At 50.9% G+C, this 17,148-nt stretch overlaps 1 protein-coding gene across 3 annotated transcripts in view; it reads right to left on the reverse strand.

Moving 5' to 3' along the window:
* The window catches only part of Loxhd1 (lipoxygenase homology PLAT domains 1), a 153,733-nt gene that overhangs the window by 31,375 nt on the left and 105,210 nt on the right, over nucleotides 1-17,148 (reverse strand). For 2 of the 3 annotated variants that reach the window (XM_085676398.2, XM_048419540.3), the window contains exons 29-37: nucleotides 15,716-15,870; nucleotides 11,939-12,148; nucleotides 11,678-11,813; nucleotides 9,705-9,913; nucleotides 8,748-8,933; nucleotides 5,670-5,797; nucleotides 4,348-4,465; nucleotides 2,612-2,786; nucleotides 719-904 (exon numbers count right to left, since the gene is read on the reverse strand). In XM_085676398.2, coding sequence (XP_085532524.2) covers nucleotides 719-904; nucleotides 2,612-2,786; nucleotides 4,348-4,465; nucleotides 5,670-5,797; nucleotides 8,748-8,933; nucleotides 9,705-9,913; nucleotides 11,678-11,813; nucleotides 11,939-12,148; nucleotides 15,716-15,870 — 1,503 coding nt within the window. The remainder of the gene's footprint in view (nucleotides 1-718; nucleotides 905-2,611; nucleotides 2,787-4,347; nucleotides 4,466-5,669; nucleotides 5,798-8,747; nucleotides 8,934-9,704; nucleotides 9,914-11,677; nucleotides 11,814-11,938; nucleotides 12,149-15,715; nucleotides 15,871-17,148) is intronic. The other variant, XM_085676399.2, reaches the window with a different exon arrangement.

The raw sequence follows: 17,148 nt of genomic DNA on the forward strand, positions 1-17,148 counted from the left end.
GCAATGAAGCTTCAACTCTGATATCCTACAGAAGCTGCCGGTGCAAAGCCAGTGTAAAGAGATGTCTGCAGAGAGCAAAGCGGTGGGCAAAGGAATGAGGAAGCCACGGAATCCATCACAGTGACGGACAAAGTATTTATTCTTAAGCACCTTGCTTTTATCATGCTTAAATTTATAAGTGAATTCAAATACAGGGTTGTAAGACTGATAGAAAATCCATGGAAAGTAGACTTGGTGAGACTCCTTCCTTCCTTTTTTCTTTCCTCCCTCCCTCCCTCTCTCCCTCCCTTCCTTCCTTCTTTTCTTCTTTATTTCTTCCCTCTCTCCCTCCTTTCTCTCTATTTTCTCCTCTCTCTCCATTCCAGGGATAGAACACAGGACCCTGCACAAGCTAAACAATTATGCTACACTTGACCTACTGACCCAACCCAATTCTTTTTTTCTTAATTTTTATGCCCAAATTAAGCTGAATTTGTCTGATATTGCAAAAATGAAGAATCACTAACCTCCCAGGGAGAAAGCAGAAGGAACTAAGCTTCAGGTATTACAACTGCTTACGAACACAGGCCCTCTAATGGACGGTACACCCAAATGGTGCGAGCCATGGCCGTCCTGCTGGGGTGGGCAGAGTCTGCTCACCTAGAGAGGCAGAGAACCCAGGGAGCACTGCCCCAGGAAGGCCAACCCCCTTAGCACCCTGGCATCAGGCAGTGGCTACCTTTGTTGTCATGCCAGACCCTCAGTTTGCAGAGGTGGCCCAGGCTCAGCATGTCAGTGAAGGTGAACGTGTCCGTGTTGTTCCGTTCAAACTTGTTCCAGTTTGCTGACTGCTTCAGAGCCAGGGTCCCGCTGTCCCCATTTTCCCCGAAGATGATGATGAACACATTGGCGTCGGTGCCTGCCCCTGGGAAATACATAGGTGTGGCTCTAGGAGCTGGCATCTCTTCACAAAGCCCTCTGCTCTGGCCTTATTCCCAGACTCCTGGAGCACAGGAGGACAGAGTCTAAGTTCAATGAAACTGAGGGCAAGAATCAGAAAGTCCCGGAGAGGTCTTGACCTCTTACGTGTTTCTGGGAACCGTGGAGTTGACCTGGTCTAGCTGCCTTGAGAGGCACACATCATAGGTTTCTCAGATTAGAGTCCATAGCTCCTAGGGCACAGTGTGCCTTTCAGTTCCTAAGAAACTGAGGCAGACCCTCAGACACTGAAGCATCCAGGCTATTTCATGATTCTTTGTGTTCCCTAAAAGTCAATGAAGCATGCAGAAGCTTGACAGGACAATTGGTCTTGACACTAATTATATGCATCTTATATATAGCTTACAAACATCATTGTATCCTGGCAACTATCATTGTATTGATCCTGGCAACTGCCATTGTATTCTGTTTCTGATAAGAGTAAATGCTCATCTTAGCCCCAGTCTTGCTGAGATCCCTTCATCCTAGTCTGGTTAAGAGTCATTTCTCATTAGGGCCAGTAAGCAAGCGCTGGTACTACAAGGTGTCCAATTCTATCCCTTACCTTCTCTTGGCATGTCACAATTACTGTTAGTGTAACAGCAGTCAGAGTAACGTTAATGCTTAGCACAAAAATGCTCCTATTCCCAGGGAAGGAAGTGTTTCAGAAAGGCACTGGCCCCTGTTAAGAAGCCAGAGCTCCTAGAAGAGGTGTTCGTGAGGCCACTCTGTCACACTTCTTCATTATTTTCTGAGAGCATACCATGAAGGACTAAAAAGAGGGCCTTTAAAGCCTGTGGACATTGGGAACATCAAGCAATGAAGAGGAGGGTCCACTGTGAGAAGAAAAGAGAGACGGAGAATGCTGGGAACTAACGGCCAGATTTACTGACCTACCTCTTGTGCCTGAGATTTCCACTGTGACAGCCCAGTCTCTTTGGCAAACTGCTCTACTAAAAGTGCAAGCCACCATGATCAATAAGTCATCCATGGTGAATATGAAGGAATCTGCCAAATTCCTCGTAATGGTCCCTGGAGAGAGGCCTTGACTGGAGGAGGGGAGGTAGCAGGCACTGCCTCCTGACCAGATGAGAGATATGCCCTCTTTTTGCTTAAAAGCCCTTTCTCTGGACATTTTATTCACAAAACGGCTCCGTTTGTCTTTCTGGACTTGAGTTTGACAACTTTCTGGGATGTTTCTGTGACTCTTGCCCAGATGTATGCGGGCTGACATCTGTCTTGGCCTCACCTAATGGTATGTTAGCTCTACCAGATTGCCAGATTTGTGGGGGCCCTGGGTGTCACAGTTCTGTCCCCAGTCTCCAGGCCAGAGTCAGGACTGTGAAACACAGATCGCCACGGTGCACAGCCCTGGGTGAGAGGATTCAGCGGCAGTAGGAAGCTGCAGGGTTCTGAGCCAAGCAAAGGCTGTGTCCCTGAAATTCTCCTCTCCATTTCTGTGAGGGGACAGGGAAGAAACCAATTTGGTTACTACTGGGAGCTAATACTCTGTCTCCACAGAAAGGGACATGCTGTGGAGATGATCTGTCTTCAGAAGGTTATGTGAAGTAAAACACCCTGGTCAGAAGCCAATCTCAAGTCATGGTTCAAGAGTGGAAGACAAGAGAAGAGGAAGCGGGAGGTCACAACCTACCCAAGATGTCACTGGTCTTCACAGAGACGGTGTAAGAGGTCCACTCCATCATCTCCTCCCCGTCAATGACTGCGCACATTTCACAAACCAGTGTCTTCTTGCCCTTCCTTAGGGACAGCCAGTCTCCATAGTAGAACATGGTCAGGTCTCCCGTGTTCATGTTCTTCAGCAGGATCTGGAGAAGGGCCATATGGAAATACACTTTTTAAAAAATGTAGAGCTCAATAAAAAATACCCTCTTTTACCTGAGCACCATTCCATGAACCCCCATGCCAAGCTCCCTGATTCAGATTTTTGGGTGTGGGAAGGGCTCTGCTTATGGGTTTTGCTGAAAGTCCCATGTGACCTGGAAATTGGAAATGTATCTGAAAAAGGCTTCCACAGCAATGCCTTGAATGTGCACAGAAAACACTGATGGAATAAGTGAGAGAAAAGGAAATGAATCAAGCCATGGTCCGCCTGGGAGCAGGACACTGACATTTGCCGCACTGGTGGGGAGGCAACATTGCTGGCTCAAGGAAAGTCTGCAACGGCTACACAGGGTAAGGGGAGCTTGGGGAGAACCAGGACAGATGGCCTTTGGTGGATGAGGGACAAGCTTGCAGAAGGATCTGCATTATAAATTAAACCATGTTCCTCCGATCCCGAATGTGTATAGTGAAGTCCCAATCATCAGAATCTTGGAGTGCGACCTTATTTAAGCTAGGGCTGTAATCAGATAAGATGAGGTCACAAGGTGGGCCCTAGACAACATAGGATGGGGAAAGCTACACATGGAGACGTGTGCATGGCAAGAGGGCTGCATGCCAGCTGGTAGTGTCTGAGGACAGCCAAGGTCAGATCCTAGGCAGAGCCTTCGGAGAGCACATGGCCTGCCCATACCTTGACTCCTGCTCTTCTGCCTCCCAATTCTGGAGCCTTCTTATACAGCTACAGAAAATTTTCACACTGTGCAAGGTGGTGTCACCTGACCCCAGAACCAGCCCGTTTGACACAGAAACACGCCTGTGCGACTGTGGATCTATGTCATTTGTCCTCATGAAAACATAGCAAGCTGAGCTGTGCACTGGGAACCCTCTGCTCCATAACAGTGAGTGTCATGGCTGTCCTCTGGTCCCCAGTGTCATTGTCCTGCAAGGCCAGGGGAGGTTAGCAAATGGTGATGGGCAAACACAGACACTTTCTTTTCTCGGGAAAGGGAAGCCTGTGGCTGTGTGCGGTGTGTGGTATGGTGTGTGATGGGGTAGGGGGTGGGTGGGAGAGATGGAGGCAAATAAAACTTCATAGTCTGCTTTTTCTAAGTTTCTCATGGCCCCTGCCCAGAATGCCCTCAGCCTGCCCGGGAACCCAGGGGTGGGCACAGCTTGGCTGCCTGGGGAGCTCAGGCTCCTCCAGAGAGAGAAGGCAGGGAGGAAGAAAGAAGCTACCAACCAGTGTAATGACAGGGACTAGAAGCCCACCACCCACCAGTCTCACTGTCTCGAGTCTGCTTCTCTCAGAATCCCTCCACAACCCTTCTCCCAGATAACTCCTACCCCGAATCTTCCCATCCCAGGCTCTGCCCACTGTGCTGTGTTCTCTGGCAGTAATTCAGCTCTTACTAGACACAAACAAAGCTCCATTCCCCAACTGATTCACACCAAAGCCCAAGGTCAGGATGCTTGCATTACAAGGCTACTTATAACCCAATAGCACAGAGGAGAGGTGGGCAGGGATGAGTGAGGGCACCGCATTACCCTCTCCAGGAACCACTCTGGCCGGCTCCCCATCCCATCGATGCGGATGCGCATCTTGGTAAAGGGAGCGATGTCCAGAATCTCCATGATGAAGGTGTCATTTTGTTCCCGCTCAAACCTGGGGATGGGGAGCAGAAGGTGGGAAGTCGGTAAGCTGGCTCTGGCCATAGATCAGACACCTCACTGCTCTCAGCAGTCCCCCAACTGCCCATCTTTTGCACCCCAGGTGGGATCCTAGAAGACTGGGTAAGCAGGCTTGACTGGGAGACATAGCCCTGAACCAAGAGCGACCAGATTTGAGTTCTTCTCAGCAGCTAGTTTCTTACCTTCCTTTCTGGGACTGGGAACACCTCATTTGTAATCTGGGGAGGATGATATTCACCCTGAGACTTCACAAAGATCCCAGAGAGCAAATGAATGTGCAGTCAGCTTTCAGAGCAGAATGAAGTTCACATACTGGAAAAGTTTCAGATGACAGCCTATGAATGGCAAGGCCACCTGAGGGTTGCATCAGCTTGTACACTGCCCAGCACTAGAAGGTGGGTTAGCCTCATTTTTCTGTGTGCAGCTGTACAGCTGAGCATGGTGGCTCTGGATTGGCCCATATTCCTGACGGTGTGAGGTGCCAGCAAACTGAAGTCAGCATTGCTCTTGTGGCTACCATTCTGTTCAACACTGCATCATCTTGGAGATGTACTGTCTTTAGTCTTTGCTGCTCTTCCCACGGGGCCACTGAGAGCATCTCACACCCACACGGTGCATGGAACAAAACCAGGAAATGGGCAAGATGCAGCAATGTCAACCACACAGGCCTTAAGAAGAACAGTTTTGATAGACCCAGACAGGGGAACAAAAGAAAGAAAGAACTGGGCTGGAGAGATGGTTTAGAAGCTAAGAATGCTGACTGCTCTTCTAGAAGACCAGGGTTCTGTCCTCAGCATCCACATGACATTTCACAGATATCTGTAACTCCAGTCCCAGAGTATCCAGCACCCTCTTCTGGCCTCCAGGGGAACTAGGCACCCAAGTGGTACACAAACATAATGTGCAGGTTAAACATTCATACACATAAAATCAAATGCTTTCTTTTAAGGAGGGAAATTGCTATGACTTTGGCAGTCAAGGAAGACTTCCTAGAGGAGGGATATATAATCTGGCCCTTGAAAGAGAACAGTGTTGGAAAAGAGCAACTGAGAACGGAGGTAAGGCAGCCAGGAGGTGTCATGGCGTGCAGTGGGTGGGACAGAGCCCATCTGGCCGAGGACCGAGTTAAGAGGAGGCGGGATGTAATCGGGGTGAGGGTTCAGGCCCCCTCTGGGTACCTGGCCTTCTTTTTGTCCAGCTTCACCTCTTCTGTGCTCCCGTTGATGCCATAGAGGGTCATAAAGATATTGGAGTCAGTGCCTCCGCCCACCACGTCACCGGTCCAGACAGTCATTTCATAAAGCACCTACCGTGAGAGGAACAAGTTCTTGACCCCCGGTCCCACCCATGAAACCACCCAACCCAATTCAGTGTCCCCAGGGAGAGGACATACGCTCTCCAAGTCCTGAGGCTCTGAGCAGAATCTATCACAGTTGACTGTACATGCCCGAGGAAGCAGAGGCCAGGCTGGCCACTCCTGGTCCCCACCCCACTCACGCAGCTGTGGGGGCTCTGACAGAGGCACTGCGGCATTGGCTCTCGCTAGTCCTCTGTGAGCCCATCCATGTGTGTCCATTTATTGGAAACATTCAGAGCTCCACCCAGACCCAGGTCTGCCCTCCACTAGCTTTTTACCTGATACAAATGTCCCGGTCCTATGCTTGCTCCCTCTATGGAGAAATATGGGGACATGCCTTCTGATGACGCATGACATCTAATGAGATACACAGGTGGCTTGAATACCTGTGGTGCTGGTGCTGGGCCTACCTTGTGTGTGGAATGGCTACACAAGTATGTGCTGTGGTATCATGTGTATGGTACAGCCAAACATGTTTATAGTATGGCACCATCCGTGTGGTGTGGTGTCATGGGTATGGCTTGGCACTATGTGTATGGTAAGGGCATACATGTGAGGGTACTGCAGTGATTGTCAGTGTCCCCAACTTCCTGCCACAGTCAACTTACCCCTGATGTCTGTGAGCATCTGAGGAACACCATGGGGGAGCTTTCAGAGCTGGGATTTTGCTCCTAAGAGGTCAGGTTCCCTTTATCAGCAGGCCCCTGAGGGAGGGCTGTACTTGCCCTCTCCGGGTATCTGAACTGAGGCATTTTGGTGGCTCTTTTTGAGAGGTAGCCTTGGGTGGAGGTATCATCTGTGTGCTGGATGCTGTCATTCTGGGTTTACTCATCCCTTCATAACAGGCACCCACAGACCAAAACGTAGTCTGGAAGAGGTGGAGAGACGGTAAGCCTGCCATGTTCTGCCTTACTCAAGCCTAATCCCCATGCTGATAGGGAAACTTGGACTGTGAACTGTGCTGTGTTGTGCACAGGATACTATTGTGGGGCATGGACAGGCAGGACTAGTGAAATTACTGGGAGCAGGCAGAAACCTCATCTTTTCTTGCTCTTATCTATACAGCCAAGAAACATAGGAAGGTCAAAGTGAGTGTGTTGATGGCTTAGAAGGGACCAGTTTCCAAGGCCACGCCCTGCCAGCCTCTGTGTTCCCCATTCCCTCTATGCACAGACACGTGGCTCTTTGTGTAATAGGAGTATTTCCAAAGGAGAGATGGAAGCAGGGCTTCTATCACTCTGGCTGGTATCCTGGAGAGAGGCCGGTCCAAAGGGCCCTACCGTTTGGATAAGTGGCCAGGCTGCTGCCGTTTGGGTAAGTGGCTAGCTCGCCTTCTTTGCTCTGTGAATAGCGGGATGCAGATCTGCAATGTCCCAGACTGAACTGGGAGGAGCTATGACAACACAGGGCAGGGAGTGGTGTGAGACAGAGAGGGCCTCAGAGGCGCACAGAGGCTGGGAAGTGGGTCAGGGCAGAAGCCTAGGATGAGCAGCAGGCTCACCCACACCATTCATCTGGCCACAGAGGGAGATATCTGCGCTGTAGAAGGTGCACCTCCCCTGCTCCCCTGATGCGGATTTCCTGTGGAGGATGTTGGGGTGCACAGTACAGCCCCTCTTGCTGTTCCCATCACAGGACAAGCAGGCCTCTTGACCCCGACCTTAAAAGGTGACCTGACTGAATAGAGCTGGGTGACTGGTGGCTCCGCAGCTCATGTGGGAGAAAGAGAAACACAGGGTCAAATGACCAGGAGGCCTCTGGATCACCAACTAGATGTGTGTCTTTGGGCTATCTGCCTCCCGCCTCCCTCCTGCCAGACCCTGACCACCTGCAAGGTTTCGCAACTTGTCCCAACCCATGTGACCCATGGCAGAAAATAAAACTCCTGTCTGTAGGTACACAGGTTCCCCATTTTTCTCGAGGTGCTATGCAGGGCTGTTCTGCTTCCTGGTTCCACTGCATCAGCTTGAGGGTGTGGCATAGAACTGCCCTCTCCTGTTATGTTAATTTCACCTACGGCCCAAGGGTGTAGCTTAGAGAGAACTCTACTGTTATGGTAATTCCACCTGCAAGCAAGGTTCTTGTCCGTCCACAGGCAAGGTTCCCGGGTCAGCTTTTCTCTGAGCCTGAGCACGCCCACCTGGCTTCCTCTTTTCTCTGTTCAGCTGCTCTGCGACCTTGGGTGCGGCCCCCTGACTTTTCTCTTTCCTTGTTCCTGATGGGGGGCTGGTGTCCTTTTGCCCCACAGTATATATACCCGACTTATGCTTAATAAAGCTGCCATTTGCCACTTGCTTCTTGGCAGATGAGCCGGTCTCTTTGTGTGTGTGTCGTCTGTTCAAACCCCTAGGACATGCGTCCGTTCTCGTGGGCTCGAGTCAGGAAAGCGCGCGCCTGTTTCGAGGTTCGGGTGTCCACAGAAAAGTGCGGAAGCTTACACCTGTCTTCTTGGCTGTTCCAACTACAAGGGGTCTCACGTGACCAGCATTGCTATATTGCGAGATCTGGAGGCCCCAGTCTCTGGTGTCCTCTGCCCTTGCTGCTATGCTTGTGGCCACCAATGACAAGGCACATCTGGGTGAAGCTGGTACCATCCAAAGCTCCTCAGGGACTGTTAGTGATCTCATTGGTTTTGGCCAGGACTGAGCATGGGGCGGGCAGAGAAAGGAAATGCTCTTTTCATGTGGCAGAGGAGAAGAGCAAGGCCCAGAGAAACCAGGACACTTCCCTGATGTCACATAGCAGCAGAGCAAAGGAGAACATTCTCCTGGCTTGAGATAAGTGAGTCCAACCATCTTTCCAGGCTACAGCTTCTGTCAGAACCCCAGAGACGACTCCCCTACATCCCCCACTTTCATCTCTCCCATGTCTCCCGCTCACAAGGCACACACATACATACCTTCACCCCAATGTTCACCACCATGGCATCCAGGAGGTCAAAGACACGGGAGGTGACACCATCACCTCGGTCCTTGGCAAGCCAACAGTTGCAGCGTAATATGTATTTGGTACCCTGGGTGGGCACTGCCAAGCACAGCTCTTCTACCAGCCAGCAGCTCTCAGGGGAGGCTCCGTCATGGCCCAGCTGTGAGGTACACCATCCCTGTGAGGATCTGGGCAGAGCTGAGAAAGAAGTCTGCCCTGCTCAGTGTCCTTTGCCCGCCTTGTGCGCTCACCCTCAGTGTTTCCTCCTGATATGCTGGACACTCATGACCAGAGAACCTTTCTTGGAGGAGAGGAATAATCAAAACATGACCCTGGGTGGGCCTGACCTCATAAGGTGAGGTCTTTAAGATAGAATGTGGATGCTATGAATAGAAGAATTCAGAGATGTTTGGAGCAAGGGAGCTTGGCCCCTATTGGCCTAACTCAAGAACACTGACTGGTTTGGGTCAGCACCTCAAGGTAGGGGCTGACAGGAATGGAAGGCATCTATCCTACAACAGCAAGAGAATGGATCTGGCCAATAGCTAGTTGGTTTGGAGAGAGGAAGGAAGCTCAAGAAAATATCATAGGCCTGGTTACACTTTGCTTTCATCTCAGGAGGCCTCGAGAAGTCCCAGCTAGACTCCGGACCCAGGACAGTGCGTGTACCTGAGTGTTTTCAGTTACCAACAAATTGATAATATCAATGAGAAAATCAGAACACGGGATATCTTTACTGGAGGGGCAGAAAATGGGAAACTTGAGGTCACCAGCCCCCCAACTGATGGTGGAAGCTGGAGATCTGGCTCTAATTCAGAGGGGCTCTAGGCTGTCGTTCTGTCCTGTCCACCTCAGCTCCCCACCCCACACGCTGACCAGTTTCTTTTACTCCCCAGGGGCAGTCACCATCGTTGGGACCCAGGGTCAGCACCTCTATTTTCTTGATGATGCCCACATCCAAGCCACCGACATAGAACTCCTCCACAGAGCCACAGCTGAAGCCTCGCTTCCCCTGGGGATAATCCAGCCAGATGCGGTTGCTGCGTTCATCATCTTCCCCAATGAGCAAGATGAACGCTCGGCTATCAGTGGCTGCATCCTTATGCTTCCCAGTGGTCACCGACACATAGTAGGGAATCACTGCAAGAGATGGTGGAGCTAACTTCACAACAGGCCCCGTGGGCAGACGTGCTGTCCTGTGGGCTTGGGAACTTGAAGTGACCTTGGGATGGCCGTCTCCTTCCTTCCTTGCTCAGAGGAACTTGCTCCATCTGCAACAAAGTCTTCCAGGTAGGCAGCAAGTTCATGGCGGTGTGTGTCTGCACTGTGGGCATCAGACAGTAATGCCCAATGGGAAGACCCACGAGAGTGTCCTTGTGACCCCTGGAGTGTCAAACTTCTGAAAGCTTTATTGGACAGTTATCTTACTTGAATCTCTCCCTACCAGGCAAGGAAGTATAAGGGCAACTTCCCACCAGGTCTGGGGGTTACATGCCTGAAACACTAACCACTGTTGAGGAGGAAGGTCTCACAGAGAGCAGAGATTGGGGGAATACTAACAAAGGTGTGTTATACCTGTAACACCATTGAGGGAAGTCCTAGAGACATCCATGTTCAAACCAAACTAGGTTAGTGTGGTCAGCAGACAAACTCATTTAGGTCATGTAGATTCTAGACAATCAAAATCCATTTTCTGTCCACTCAGGATGGTTCTAATAGGTAAGTCAGTGATTGCTACATGGGATTCTGGGGTAACTGTTTTAAAGGTCTGGCTCTCCTGGAAGGAATACCCTTCTATCTATTCTGCTTAGGATGTGGATGTGATGGTTGGCACTTCGGCTCTCATCGTGGAAGGTTACCTTGGGTGGCCTTTAGGGTAGGAAACTTTTAGGAGGTTTCAGAGTGAGGGCTGTAGGAACCTAGCACCCTGGACACCCAAGAGCTGTTGGATTAGCTTTAGATGGCTTTGACTTTGAACTTTTATGCACTAGGAAAGTGCTGAAGTTGTTTAGGTCACTGTCTCCAGGTCACTGTCTTTTACAGTCAGGAATCAAAAAGCCAAGAACACTTCTCCTGTCTTATCATCCCAGCTGACAGGGCTTAGGCTGTGTATCTCTCTGAAAGCTGTCCGGACTAGCCTCTCCTGGCTGGAGTCACCAGCAGGGTGCTCTGTACCAGCACAGGCCTTGTTAACTCCCCTGGTGTCCCCCCCCCCCACAGGGGACCACAGAATGGCTGCCTTGTGGAGGCTGTCATTGTTTACACAGTGAGGTGGGCTGTAGGTAAGAGCGTCAATCTCTGCTGGCCTCACGGACCCACACCATGCTTTCCTGGAGGGAGGCATCATACTGATCACACACTTGAATCTTAGAAGGCAGGGTTTTTAAATGTTTGAGAAATAAACACAGCACAGCCTTATCTCAAAAATATAATTGGTGAAATGAGTTTCTCAGAGTTAGGATACTGCTTCATGGATGACGCAGACACAGAGGCCATGAGCCGAATGAACAGCTTGGAGCCTCTTTCCTGGACACCAGTACATACGACATCACAGTTTGGGTGGCAGATTTCCACTGCTGGCCCTACTTTCTGTTGGTTTGTCCCAGGTTACCTGGCCAGAAATCATGTTCTGAGAGTCTGGGTGAGGGCAGAGTTTAGAACAATACCCTTCTGGTGAATGCAGGAGACCATCACCAAAACTCTACCCATTGCTCCATTTGGAGGGGCTTCTCTCTGCTTGCCCATCTCACAGGGATGTTGTGCGTGCGAACACAGAGAAGTGCAAAGCTCAAGACCCACACTCCATCAGTGACACTGGGGCCTCAGCGACAGCCTGTCTGAGAATGGTTTGAAGCTGTTTCCCTGTGCCTACTCATCTTCCTAAGAGCTCCCTGCTCTGCTTACCAGGGCCATCCTGAACATAGTCAGCCATGGGTCCCGTCACCGTGGCAATGTCCACATCTGCCATCTTGGAACTCAGGGCGATCTCCCAGAAATCAGCAGGGCTGCTGCAGTTGCTGCTGCGGTCACCAGTGTACTCCTGCAAGGAAAAGCACAGCTTGGTCTTGCTGCAGCGCTGGCACCTTCTGCTCCAAAGATCTTCCCTGGGCAGAAAAACAACAAGAGGCTGTGGTTGCACGGGGGTGCCAGGACCCCTTGGGGTACCTTCTCATAAAAGAGCCTCTCCAGCCGCCCATCCTCCTTCTTCAGGGAGAGCCAGCGTCCACACAGGAACAGAAACTCATCCTCGTTGGTGTCGTTCCAGATCTCCACCTTCTCCACGTACCAGTCGGCACACCACTTGGTGTTGTCGTGGCGGAGCTTGATCTTGTAGATGACACCCAGATCAGCAGCCTCGATGATGAAGGTGTCGGCCTGGAAAGTCCAAGCATGGGGACTTGGTGCTGACACCTCACTTTAACCCCTCCAACCCCATCCTCCAAAATTACTGGGTTGAGCAGACATTCCCAGATGGGGATCCCCTCTCGAACCAAATTAAAGTCCAAGTTCATGGTTCACTTCCTCACTGGCCCCGTTAGGTAGTTCACTCCTGTGTGCCCCTCCTCGGGGAAAACTGTCTTTGCCCAGATCTTTCTTGGGATGAACCTGTCAGTGTTTGGAAGAAAGTGTCTCACAAACTGTGCAAATGTTTGAAGGCTCTGGCCAATGCAGATGAGGGACGTTGGCCCATGTCTGCTAGCCAGAAACTGCAACCACTGAGTTCACTGGAGTCAAACTGAGCACACCCTCCACTCTGCTGCCTCTGTGTGGAAGGAAGATCTTGTCATGTGCACAGAGCGTGTGCAGCTGGACAACGCTTATAGTGGGAAATTAGAAGCCATCTGGGGCTTCACCCTTGGGAAACAGCGGAGCAACTGTGGGACAACATTCTCCTTAGAGTGGATATGTGTGTGGTTACAAAGAAGAGCCAGCTCCATCTCTGTTTGAATATCCTGGTGTAGAAAGAATTCCACTGCATCCCACTGAAATGCCAAGGGTAAGATGAGAAGTACTAACCAGTACTATGCCTCGGAGGCAAAGGAGAGGCCACATCTCACAGCAGCACCACATGGGGCTTCTGTGACACAAGGGCACGAATACAGAGAAAACACATGGGAAGGCACAGAGGAGAGAGTGTGGCTACTCTTCAAAATGGGCTCAAGTGGCCTGCTGGGGACTTGCCAGGCAGACTGTGCAGGGCAAGTCCTGAAAGTTGCAGATAACCATGGCAGATTTGGTGATATCCGTGGTCTGTATGTCCCTGGGGAATCACGGGTAGTGATTGCTCTACTAACAGGTGGTAGGAGCTCTGCTAGCAGATAGTGAGTACTCCACTAGCAAGTAGTGAGTGCTCATTTAGCAGGTAATGAGCGCTTTACTAGCAGGTGGTGAGTGCTCCACTAGTAGGTGGCGAGTGCTCCGCTAGCAGGTGGTGAGTGCACCGCTAGCAGGTGGTGAGTGCTCCGCTAGCAGGTGGTGAGTGCTCTGCTAGCAGCTGGTGAGTGCTCCGCTAGCAAGTGGTGAGTGCTCCGCTAGCAGGTGGTGAGTGCTCCGCTAGCAGGTGGTGAGTGCTCTACCATTGGATGGTTGACTAGCAAGCTGGTGGCAACTGCTGGGGAGATTCAAGGCAGAGACAGATGAGGAAGGGCTGCTGGCTATAGAGCTGCCTTAGCTGATCTGGGGATGCTTATGGGGAGACTCTCAGATCAGGCAGTGGGTTTATTGTGGGCAGGGGGAGGGTGCTGAGAGGAAGACAGCATCAAGAACTCCTGGCTCCCAGAGTGAGTGGCTAAAGAAATGGAAACTTTCAAATGCTCAGCAATGAACTGAGGATTGCATGGCTAGGAACTGGGCCAGATGCAACTTCAGCTCTTCCTGTGGGGTGACAAGACCAGAACTGGGCATGGTGGCCCTTATCTGGAGTTCCAGCACTAGGGAGGTAGAGGCAAGAGGACTATCATGATGTCCAGGTCAGCGTGGGTCAAACAGTGAATTCTGAGTCAAACTGGGCAATAGAGTGAGACCGTCTCAAAAGACCCCAGCAAAACAAAAGAGCAAAACTCCAAACAGCAAAGCCAGAAATCCAGAGAATGTGATGGGCGGACTGTTTATAGTGGGGTGGGGGTGGGGTGGAGAGCAGAATCTGAACTTAGAGAACAGATCACATCACTTTTCATTTATATTTTCATCCGTTTATTCTCTGTATGTATCTGTCAAGCACCCATTCTTTGCTAGGCTCTGGCATGAGCAAAAGTCTATCCATCAGCCCCATGAGACACACTGCTATTATAGCAACGCGTTTACCAGACATTAACAGCAGGCATCCATGGCAAGTGGGGGCAAGGGAGCTCCCCGGGCCTTAACAAGGCCCATGGTGAGCCAACTGGGCACAGCTGGGTATTTCATGGTGTAACTCAGCTGACTCTCACAGTCACTTGAAACTGTTATGAGACAGAGGTGCTAAGTAACTTGTCCAAGATTACATAACCAATTAGTGTTAGAATCAATGTCCAAGTCCAGGTGATTTGGGCCCATTGTCTGGGTACTGGATCAAATGTGAAATGTGGCCCTGTTATAGAGCCAGGGACACCACAGGAATTCACTTTGACCTCGTTGGCTTTTATTTTTCTAAAATGGAAAGAGGAAGATAGGCCCTCTCCTAAGTACCGTTATATCTCTTGTGCTGTGTGTGTGTATGTGTGTGTGTGTGCGTGCGTGTGCGTGTGCGTGTGCGTATCTTTCCCAGGAGAAAATGACATACATTTCCTCTTTCTCAGTATAGAGGTCTAATTGGGGATCATGTTATTATTCACAAGCCAGAAGCAAGAATTTGAAGTTAAAGGCTGACGGTTTTATCCAGGTGACTAACAAGAGGACTGGATTTGCCCTCTGAGGACCCAGCAGCCAGGCCAAGGCTTCTTCTATGAGCCTGGCACATGGGGTCACCAGGCATTACAGATCCATTTACAGGATACCTGCCACTTGTCCCAGGGCCAATTCCCTCCTCATCAGTAGCAGGTGTTTCAGTACAAAGGGGTCTGGCTGGCTGAGAGTCAGGATTTCTGCCATGCAGGGGCCGCCTACCATGCATGGTCATGGGCAAGACTGCAGCCAGACTGGCTCCATGTCTCTTCTCCTCGGAGATGCCCTGACCTGTGAGGTTTGGGGTAGACTCAGGCACATGGAGATGATGGAGAGGAACTGGTGGCCCAGGGAAGGGTGTGGCAGGGCATGCAGAAGGGACAGGAGAGGGAAGCTGAGGGGCATAGAAGGGACAACTGGATGGATTTTGTCCTTCTGGTCCATCACAGTGCATCAGAGCTAGAAGTGCCACAGATACTGATCGGCCACATGACTCTCCTGCCTTTTTATAGTCCCAGAGTCTTGGTATGCTTGGCCCTCACTAGACAGGCCAGGTCAAGGTGAGTCTACCTGGGTGACAGGGAGGAAGCCCTTCTGTGCCCCAGTATTCTTGCATTACTCCTGAGGGCCTCAGCTCTGTACAACACACTTTAGCCAATTTATATTTGATGTCTCATTGTTGACACAGGGAAACGAAGTTCAGCAGAGGTGAAACAGACAGGGAGCAGAAGGCAGAGCCAGGCTTCCAGGCCCCTCATCGGGTCTCAGGCCAGCCCCTGCTACCCTGCAGCCCCCACCTCCACATGCATAAACCGCCCCTGGTGAGCTGGCTCTCTGAAGAGGCTGTCCCCACATAGAGGACAATCTAGAGCTCAGAATTGCCTTCCACTCCACCCCATGTAGGACCCAGAGAAGTGCACTGGCTGCAAAAGGGGAGCATTCTGTTCTTACAGAGGAAAAGCAATGTCAAAAGCCCAAAGGAGGAGGCATGGTACCCCACAGAGGACCAGAAGACCTGGCATCCAGATGACTAGACCCAGAGAGGAGACAGGTAGCATGAATCCAGTGCATCTCTCCTACCGTTCCTCTCTCGAACTTGTTCATGCGGTTTTCTGATTTGCCAAGGTACCGTTCTCCGGTGTCCCCGAGATCTCCGTAGATGGTGATGTAGACCCTGGCATCGGTCCCTGCCCCAGGAATGTTCCCTGTGAAGATCTGGACCGAGTACAACACAACTGCCCATCAAGTTGGGCAGGCAGACAGACAGAGGGACGAGAAGGGTGACAGCAGGTTAGCCCTAGCCAGCAGAATTTGCCGGTAGACAAAGGTCTGGTCCAAAGCAGCAGCATCTTCCTTTTGCTGCTTGGCTAGGCAGTGTCAGCAGCACAGTGTATGGGGTCTTTGCACTCAGGAGGCTCTCAGAGAGCCAAAAGATGGGAGTTTTTTGAGTGGCCCCCAGTCCCTCCACCCACAGCATCCAAGGAGACTGTCTTAAGTATGCTATCACTATGACCACCAAGTCTTTATTCTGTGATACTTCTTCCCATTCAACGAATTAGTGTTGACACACTGGATTGTGTGTGTGTGTGTGTGCGTGTGCGTGTGTGTGCATATGCGCGCTAGTGTGCACGCTTCCTTACTTATTTTGACTTATTCTTCAGTTCACTGGTACTCTTCACCTTGCCCTAGTACCCCAGGCAAACTCTTTCCCTAAAGCCACAGTGACTGGTGCCTTATCCTTTGTCCCTGCGGTGCTTGGGGAAGGGCTCAGGATCAGGGTGATGAGTATACAAAGATCTTGAGGAGAATGGAAATGAGTATAGTGTCTTGGTTTTGCTCTGCTGCGTGGCTCAGCAAGGGTAGCTATTAGATGTCTGTTACAAAGCGACAGCTGCATCCCTAGCCGCTAGACCTGTAGACAAGCAAGCCCTGCATATGCTCCTACAGATGCCTGGAGAGCCTTGTTCTCCCCTCTGTAGCCCTCTGCCCTGGGGAATTTGGAATTTCAGGCCAAGGATCCCAGGACTTGGCTGGACTGTCCCTAAGAGAACAGGATGGGGAGGAAGCTTTGAGAGCAATGGCTGGAAACTTGGAGGATGAGGGGTTCCTGAAGCCCTGGTTTTTGGTCACCCAGAGAAATGACACTGAGTGTTGACACAGACCCAGAGTACAATGGTAGTGCATGGCAGGAGAACCAGAACAGTGCGAGACCTACCCTGGTTTGCGGGCTGTTCCTGTGAACCTCAGGGACTTACAAGACCTTAGAGAATGGTTGTCTTTCCTACAGTGACTGAGATAGGCTTTCTTTCCAACTCTTGCAAGTGGTCCACAGCCACCTCTAACTCAATGAGGCAAATCAGTGTGCTGTGGGCAGCTTGCATCCACAGTTACAGACATGTTCACATCCACCCATGGTTCTTTGTATGCCCTTCTTCTCCTCTGGATTCCACAGCATCAATGCTGCCTTCTGGCTTTCTTGGGTTCCTCATCTTCCACACAGCCCGTAGTCACTA

Source organism: Myodes glareolus, chromosome 13 (assembly GCF_982192425.1).
Source record: "Myodes glareolus chromosome 13, mMyoGla1.1, whole genome shotgun sequence".
Classification (NCBI taxonomy): Eukaryota; Metazoa; Chordata; class Mammalia; order Rodentia; family Cricetidae; genus Myodes; species Myodes glareolus.